The sequence below is a fragment of the Fundulus heteroclitus genome, chromosome 8, assembly GCF_011125445.2.
Source record: "Fundulus heteroclitus isolate FHET01 chromosome 8, MU-UCD_Fhet_4.1, whole genome shotgun sequence".
Classification (NCBI taxonomy): Eukaryota; Metazoa; Chordata; class Actinopteri; order Cyprinodontiformes; family Fundulidae; genus Fundulus; species Fundulus heteroclitus.
The window spans coordinates 5,418,426-5,427,554 of record NC_046368.1 but is presented as its reverse complement, the minus strand read 5'-3'; the positions used below and the strand labels follow the sequence as shown (position 1 = coordinate 5,427,554).

The 9,129-nt window shown below is 40.9% G+C and overlaps 1 protein-coding gene across 2 annotated transcripts; it reads right to left on the bottom strand.

The window, feature by feature from the left end:
• Positions 1-5,913: 5,913 nt before the first annotated feature.
• Positions 5,914-8,400, bottom strand: LOC118563844 (lysozyme C-like). Of its 2 annotated transcripts, XM_036139768.1 has the most exons (5): positions 8,236-8,400; positions 6,881-7,030; positions 6,641-6,716; positions 6,446-6,541; positions 5,914-6,209 (listed from the first exon to the last, which is right to left on the bottom strand). In XM_036139768.1, exons 1-4 carry the CDS (start codon positions 8,360-8,362, stop codon positions 6,475-6,477), a joined length of 420 nt encoding a protein of 139 aa, XP_035995661.1. In that variant the 5' UTR covers positions 8,363-8,400; the 3' UTR covers positions 5,914-6,209; positions 6,446-6,474. The 2 variants fall into 2 exon arrangements, with proteins under 2 accessions (XP_035995661.1, XP_035995660.1); XM_036139767.1 differs by having other exon boundaries at positions 5,922-6,541.
• Between the last annotated feature and the right edge of the window lie 729 nt (positions 8,401-9,129).

Genomic DNA, 9,129 nt, shown 5'->3' with positions numbered 1-9,129 from the left:
TATATATATATATATATATATATATATATATATATATATATATATATATATATATACACAAGTTATTTTTTGTAAACGTGTGAAATTATTCTAGAAAGTTCTGAATTTCTCAGTGAAAACATACTCCTCTGTGGCCACATTATTGTTTTTTTCTATTATCTAACATCCCTAAAAGTCTGTCTTAGGTTTAATGATTAGGTGACTTCTGACGGCATTTGGGTGAACTGGACTTTATTTAGCGCTGTCAGGTTTAAAGGGCTGAATCCACAAACACAGCAGTGGATTTTATTTGCAAAAAGTGATTTTCCCTAATCTAATCTAATCTAATCAGTTTCTTTATCACACCAAAGCAGAGATTGAAGCTGGGTGGTTGGCAATCTTTATGCTGGAGGGGGTGTGGTGAGGTCTCTGCAGGACATTTCCACATTTTTTGGGACTGTCAACAGCTAAAGACATTCTGGAAGGATGTTAATCAGATAATCCGTGGTATTTTGGGCATAACTTTAACCTTGTCATTCCCTACTATGTACCGTGTGAAACTCCCGGAGGGGCTTAGTAACAGGGATACGTACTTGTTGAAGATAATTATGATTGCGAGTAAGAAAGCAATTACTAAATGTTGGCTCCAGTCTAAACCCCCCCACTGTAAAGCTTCCTGTAGATATTATAGATCAGATTTACAATATGGAAATGTTGACCTTTGTACTAAGCCTCAGGAAGGAGAAAGGAGAAAAACTTCGGGAAAAATGGGAACCCTTTATTGCCTAAGGTGTGTATCAGCTGAGTCCTTGTTTTAGTTTTTTAATTATTTTCCTTTCCTCTGTCATGCGGCTTCTCATCATTTGGACTGATACTTAGGATGTTTTTATTCCCATTCACCTATTACAAATTCATACAGAAAGATGTTTGAGAAACTGTAATGTCTGTCCATGTGAATGTATGTTACCTGCCCCAGCCCTCAGGTGTTCGTGTTGACAGTTTGTATTTGTATGTTCAAAAATGATTAAAAAAAAAAAAAAAAGCTGCAAAAAAAGCTGCAAAGTGGGAGGAAAAAGAGGGTGCCATCTAGTGCCAAGCTGTTGCTGCTCTTTGTCTTGTTCATGCCAACCATAGAAAAAACCTCTCTCTGCATCAGCATTGGAGTGGGGAAGTACAAGAACAAGCCGGGAAATGGTGGACAGCCGTTTAAATCTGTCCATACCAGTCACCTTTGAAGAAAAAAAGGTAAACCAACAATTCCTAATTAGTAAGATCTAATTTAGGTACATATGTACCCACATTACTGACCCTATTCTGAAGTGATGACATGGTCTCCCAAAAACCTTCAATGTCAAATGCTACAGGATCTGGTATTGGGATAGTCAAGAAACTCCTCACTCAAATGGTCTTGCTCCTGAGGCCCATGGAATGGAAGCAGATTTGGAAATCTATGAAGAACAAAAACTAAGATTTTGGGAGGAAGAACGAAAAGAAAAACAACAGTGTGTACCTGTTCACAAAGTACAATGCATCATCAACATCACAATCAGGCCTCTGCTTGGGGTCCACAAACACGGCATGCTGAAGCAAGTTTTGCCAAGACATACTCTCAACTGCTCGGACCAGAAAGCCTAACCTGACTCTAGCCAGCTGTATGTCGCTCCGCCTAGCTTCACTCACATCCATCTGGGACATCTCCCATAGAGAGTGATTTCTCCAACCAATTTTATTGTCTAGCCAATCAGGACGCAGGGCTGGAGTTTCATAGATGTGACGTAGTGGAGAAGCGACCATGAGACTGTTTTGATTCAGACAACAATGGCGACTCGCATCGAGGAAGCAAGCGTTAGCATTGATGCTGCTATTTCTTCCGTGTTGTTCAATCTACCTAATATTGTTTCATTAAAAGAACATCAGAGAACGGCTCTGAAGGCTTTTGTTGGTGGAAACCATGTTTTCGCCCTTCTCCCGACCGGATTTGGCAAGTTTTGTTTTCCGGGGCGTGCCCGTGGCGGAGCTGTTAGCGGTTAGCGCGAACCATATTAGGAGGCCTTTAGTCCTCGACGCGGTCGGCCCGGGATCGACTCCGACCCGCGGCGCTTTGCCGCCTGTCTTTCCCCTTCTTCCTGTCAGCTCACTGTCAATAAAACGCGTGCCACTAGAGCCACAAACATATAAAAAAAAAAAAAAAAAAAAAGTTTTTGTTTTTTCCTGCGTCGCTCTCACAGCGTCACGGGTTAGCTTCGGTGTGAGTGGTTGAAATAGCACGTCGATAAAGATGACAGACAAGTGGCTTATCCAATCATATGCAAGGATTTTTGATAAGACCCAGCCTTCAAAAAAGGCAATTCCTATGGAGAGGTCCCAGATGGATGTGAGTGGAGCTAGGCGGAGCGAAATCCATCTGGCTAGAATCAGGTTAGAAAGCCATTTGCTGCCTGCTGAAACACTTCAACCCGGTGTGTTGTTATATCTCCAGCACAACAAGTAAACACAAAGTTCCAAGTACCTGAGAAAACATTTGGTTAACTGGGGCCATTACATGACAAAGTGCGCCGCACTGCCGTCGGCCCTCTGCGATTCTACATCACAGGATGTGATGTCAGGCGGCCATTATTGCCCAAATATGGGCAATAATGGCCGCCCCCATACACAGTGATCCAGACGACAATTTTTGCTTTTATTACTGTGAATGCAGTAGGCATTCACAGTTATTGAGATCCTCTTTCGCGTTTTTACTGTTTAAAGTTTGATTCGCTTCTCCTCCTACAATTTTTCTTCGATTTCAACCATTCAACTTTTAAACTATTCAGCTTCTTCTGGAATGGATGGCTATGTCTTTTTGTACTTTTAACTCTTCAACTTTTTAAAATATTCAGCTTTTTCTGCAAATTTTCAGCTTTTTTTCTCCCATAGGAAATTAAGGTAATTCACTAAAATTCCGCTCATTTCAGCTGCTTTTTGACAGCTTACTGCTTCAGCCTACTTTCAGCTAGAAACGTCATTCAACTTTTAAAATGTAGTGATATCTTTCAGCTATTATGGTATATTCCAGCCTTTTCATATCTTTTACCATTTTCATATAGTACCTCCTTAAACTAATTTTGTCTTTTCAAGAAATTCAGCAAATAACATGCGTTGCTATGGTCGTCAAGTGGCAGTTGGTAGAGTGCGCACTCTAGAAATTCGACTAATTCTTCTACTCCGAACAACTTCTTCTCACTCGCTCAATTTTCAACCTATCCACATAAATTATACATCAAAATGTAGGAATTTTTGTCTGGATTCAGGAAATGTAACCTTCATTGGTGTAGCATTTATAGATTTTTCGCAAATCACCTCAGAGCGACACAAACCCGAAACCTCCCCCATTCATTTCCTATGGAGCGGTTTTGAAAAATGACGTCTGAAAATCCAAAACATCACACGTTTTCGCATCGTCGCTACTCCTAAACCGTTTGATGTACAGGCATGAGACTTTAACACATGAATGTCCCAACCCTTCTGGCACTCACAAAAAATGAATTTTGTGGATAACTGTTACGGTTTTTCCGCAGGAACAATTTGTTCGGGAGTAGCGAATTTGCAAAATCCTGAAGACGCTTTGGACCTCCATCACCCCAAATGATCCACTTTTTTACATCGTCGCTGTGCCTGCACCGATTTTTGTACAAACATAAAAATGAGCAACATAGTCCTCAAAAGCCTGCTGATACTCACAGTGAAAGAATTAATTTGATATCTCTTATACTTTTTCAGCTAGAGCGATTTGTTCGGGACCGTTTTTAGAGGATTTTGGAAATTTCTTAAAAATTTCCTTTAGATCATAGTTTTTTACGCCTTTATTAAAATATTTCCAGCAAACACCGATACCAAGTCTTCTTCCCCTATCCGTTAAGAAAGAAACGCAGAAAAGATTACGTCTCTACCATTTACGGATCAGGAGATATGGAGCGTTGTGCGAGGCAAAGTTCTCCATTATAACCAATGGGACATATTGTGAGCAAAGTCTCTGCACTTCGGTAGACTGGCCGCTGCAGGTGTGTGAGTGAGTTTCCATGACGACGGAACTCTGAGGGCCAGAGGGAGAAGCTCCATTAGGATACAATGGCAACTTTCGATGCTCACCGCAGTTGCTGTGATTAATGTAGGAATCTGAAATTCGCACAGTCACTTCCTCTTAACATTTTAAAATTTTTAAGTGACTTTCAGCCATGTGTCACTTTTCTGTCCAATTTTGGATTTCACATGCTTTCCTATTGGGCCTTTGCTTCCAACAGGACCTGGCATGATGCCCAGACACGACCCAATTGGCCAATACAGCACCACCCACCTGTGGGAAATGGCGCTACTGACCATTTTGGTCAAATATTGAGTTCTGGGCCCAGATGTGGTGAGGCTGAGTTGCTAAAGGAGGCCAATCTGACCCATGAACTTTGGTCATGTTTGGTGACATTAAGTATTGGCACCCCTATTTGAGGCACTTCCCAGTACAGGATTTGGACCAAACTGACAGAGTACAATCACCCGGTGATCCTGAGCACAACCATGTTAGCGGCTAATGGTTAGCATGTTGCTAATTGGAAGTAGCTCTAGGAAGCTCGGACAAACTTCTGCTTTACAGAGTCTGTACCTCCTTTATACAGAATGCTCCACAATAAGTTTGGGCCTCGTCACGTAAAGCATCTCCAAGTTAGGAGGTGTCAAACATCCAATGCTTTTCAATGGGGGCGAAACCCCTTATACTCCCTAGAAATGCAGGCCCACATATGGCTACAGTATATTAAAGTTTGAAATTCTACTTCTGCTTTGTTAAACGATTCAGTGTTTAGAATGAGTTAGGAAATGTTTGGTGCCTTTCCCTCAGTTTTTTCTTTTTCTAATCATTCAGCTATTGTTCTTTCATGTTCAAATTCTTCAACTCTTTCAAATTCTTCAAATTTTTCAACTTCTTCAACTTTTTCAACTTCTTCAATGCTTTTCAGCTATTTTTTCTCTTCTTCAATGATCTTCTGCATCTTTTGCTTAATCATTCAGCTATCTGCATTCACAGTGCATTTTCGCAGGAAATGCAAATTTTTCTAGTTTTCTTATTGATTAACACTAAATTCATTAAATAACCACAAACATATTAGTTTTAGTTATAGCTAATGATCCCCTGATTTTCCCTTGTTGGCCGGACGTCCCCTTTAATAAAATCAAGTGTCCCAAGGGTTATTGTTTCTTTCTTTAAAATGTTATTTCCTCAAATAATGTTTTATCTAACTTGGATTTGGGTAAACGGGTTGAAAAGACATACCAAATATTGTTCTAAATTAGTTAAGCTAATTTAACCTCATTCCACATTCTTTAAGATGAACAGTAGTTCTTTAACTTGGATCTGCAGTGAACCAGGATTCACTGAATCATTCTAATGACGGTTTTCAGCCATTTTATTTGTCCTTTTTGTTTCTTTTGTGTGTCCACAGTTCCTTAGCTTATCTTTATTTTGCTTAGTCGTTTTAGTTAGTAGAGAGGATTTGTTGGTTGAAATATAGTGTCAGCACAGATAAACAGCATTCTATAGTGATATTCATTTTATTTCTATTAATAAATTCTTGAACTTGAAGAGAAGTTGTCACTCCTTATTCTATATGTGTGCAGAGTTTGCTGTTTAAAGTGTTTGAATTTTCCCTTTCAACTACTGTCCTGATATCAGCTGTCTGGGCTGATATTCACCACATAATACCAAACAGACGAGAGTTATCTATTAAACATTAAATAACGTAAAAAACAGTGTATAATGGCACAACAACAGGGTAAACACTAGAACACGAAGGAAACAACAACCATGAAGGAGAGGATCTGACAACAATGCCACAAAAAGGAACACACAGAGTATATTTACCAGAATTTTAAAACTGAATAGAGACCAAAAAGAAAATCAAGCATATGTAGATGAATACAGAAGCAATCATCATTGATTTCTTTATTTTTTATTTATTTGTTTTTACAACTTAGTCGTGCACAAAACTAAGTACACCCTGATGGTTGTTATGGTGACTGTACTGAAACAACAATTTCCCTCTGGGATTATTAAAGTATTTCTGATTCTGATGGTTCAAATCGTCAGTGAAAGCGGTAGATTTGAGAGTTTGTGCTCTTTTGGTGGGCATTAACACAACGCTAAGATGGAAAGACATCAGCAATGGTCTGGGAAGGGTTCAAAAGTCATCTCCAAGTCCATCATCCTGCAGAGAGAAAGATTGTCCCTGAGAGGAGAACATCTCAGCCGCCAGCCTTCCCAGGAGTGGACATCCCAGCAGGTTGAGCCCAAGGTGAGAGCGGGACCAGAAACCCAGAAGAGGATGTTGAAGGTTTCTACTAACCCCTGGATCAAGCGTGTGTTTGTTTGTTTTTTTACGTTTGATGTATCTTCTAAAAGTTACAGACTGAACAGACAATTATTTTAACCCGCCGGATTAACCTTTATTCAGATGTTCTGTCTCTTCCAGGTCAGACGCCGCAACCGGCCAACGTGCCATTTAAGTCTCTCCCCTTGCAGTTAGTAGTCCATTTGTTCCTGAAACCAAAAAAAAAAGCATTTTACCAACAAAGGTCTAAATGTAATTGTCAAAGTTTTCCCAGGATCACTGATACGGCACGCGTCACATGACCGCACCATGCTTCGAGGCCTTGAGGATCTCTGACGATGCGTTTGGCACAGCAGATCGAATCGCCCACGTCTGCCACGAGGTCTGTGAGAAGATTAAATAAAAAACAGAGAACTTCTTCTTTACAGTCAAGTCGTAACTACTCCAAAACATCCTCCTCCTCTCTCTCTTTTAAGCAAAGGTTCAAACACCGTCTATGATGTCGTGTTGAAGTAAACCCTTTCTCAAAGGATTCAGCTGTTTCTTACCGCTGCAGCTAATCCCACAACTGTTGGTGGTTTGGGTCTGACCGTCGTCGCACCAGACGGCGCTGTTGATCTGGAAGATGCCGTAGGTACTTTGGGTAGGGCTGCTCGCCTCGGTATTGAAGCCGGATTCGTACTCGGTCAGGCAGACCCCTGCAGATAATCAGGAAGGACAACGTTACCCGGAGCGCCAGGACCTGGAGGTCAAAGTTCAGATTTGCTCCGGTTGTGGTTCGAGTAGCTGAGAAATGTGAGGCTAGAAAACTCTGACATGTTGTGTGGACTTGAGATTTAAGTTGGCTTACGGGCATTTTTGATTTATTTGAACAGTCCTTATATACGTAGAAAGTTATGTGTCACCATAGCAGCCAAGCATGAAGAACAATGAGGGGTTGAATGCTTATGATGAAGATGATCTGTGATTAAATTCTGATATGTAGAGGAATTAAACGTCTGAGAGGAATCATCAAGCAGTTTGGCTGCAGTTTACCACTTTATCATCCCCCGTCTCCAAAATGAGCGGCTGATGCTGTGAGGATCGCACATTCTAACGTTAATTTGTTTTTTTATCCCAATTTCCCTAATACTTTTCTACGGAAGAGTATTAGGCCACATCCGGTGCGTACGCAAGCTTTATAAATTGAGAGGGCTGGTTTGTGCCCAGCTGGGCTTCTTTTCTAAAAACCCCGGTGGGATTTTAGAAAGAAATTCACCAGCAAACGAAATCAAAATAGTCGCTCTGTGGCAGAAAAGAAAAAGCGCACACGTCTCAACTTTCTTAGCGATGTGTGTGGCTGACGGTTGCTGCTGGCGCCAAGATTTGGCCGTTTTTTTTTTTTTTTTTTATCAAGGTGGGCGGGTTTTATGTTTGTTGGGCTGGAAACTGTCAGTCAGATCTGGCAACCCCGGGCCCTGCCTAAAGGCGCATGGAGCAGAGGGCAAAGCTTCTGCCTTTCAGCAGGTTTGATTTGAGAGACCAGAGGATTTGTTTTGCCGGCCTAAAACTCAAGCCGTTCTTAAGCTTAAAATCTGTCCCAGAATAAACCATCATCTGCACAATCTGACCAAAAGTAAGCAGCAGTCAGTGACATTTGTTAAGTCGGTCTCTGAAAAGAACACCTATCACTGAAGATGAGAAGCTAAGCATACGAAGCATGCCAGTTTTTATTTGTTATATTTTATAATATTGATATATTTGGCCAGCTGAATGGACCTGTACTGCCCTTGAAGCCCAAACTGGACAAAGACCTCAATGACCGAGATGCTAAAGCTCACGGAGAGCGGCACAGACACTGCAACAATGGAAATGAAAAAGAAACATGTCTTGTTTCTTATGCTGGAGATGGTTTAGTACTTACAGTCGGCCAGGCTGACGCCACGATAACCATCCATGCCGTAGGTTTTCAGCGTTCTCGCCCATTCACAGCGATCGTAGACTTTGGCGTAGGCCACAGCCACCAGGAGCAGCAACAGGAGGTGCTTCATCACGACGGTCTCTGCTAGACGCAAGGTTTTCTCTTCTGGTCAATTTCTAGTCAATGTGCTCCCCTTGGAGTCCCGTCGCTGATTTATTCGGTTTCTAATCTGACTGAACGTTGATAAAATAAACAGTAAAAGGAACAGAAAAACATGAAGCTTGGATTTTGGACCCGGTTTCAACATGACTTAAGTTTAACCGTTGATCTGTGTTTTTGATGTAGAAACAGATCAAGCTGAGCCAAAAAAAAAACAAAAAAAAAACTGCACATTTCTGCCAAAAATGATTGCACCATCCAGAATCTAGTGAGATTCTGATAAAATGCACCAAATCAAACATACCAAGATCAGAACCAGCCTCTGTCTGCAGACCTGTAGGTCCAAATGTTTCCACAAATCAGAGGTCAGGCTCGTGAAAATTCTCCATAATTATAGTAATAACGACATTTGAAATAAACCTGTAGAGCATCTTATTAGATATAAGCAATACCAAGCAGGATTTACTCTGAACTGCTGGGTAAAAGTCTGATAAACTAAAATAATGTGGACAAGTTCTACAGAACCGAACGATGTTGTCAAAATAATCTGGGTCAGTTCCCCTCTGCAGAAGTCAGACCTTCTTCATCTTTTAGGGATTTGAATCAAATAAATGCGGCATGTGAAAAATAACTCTTATTTTAACAGCTCTTCGTAAGATGAGAGCTGGTTCTGTGCAACCGTTGTGCACTCAAATGTTTCTTTTGAGACAATTCTTGTTTTCCACTACAGACTCTAAA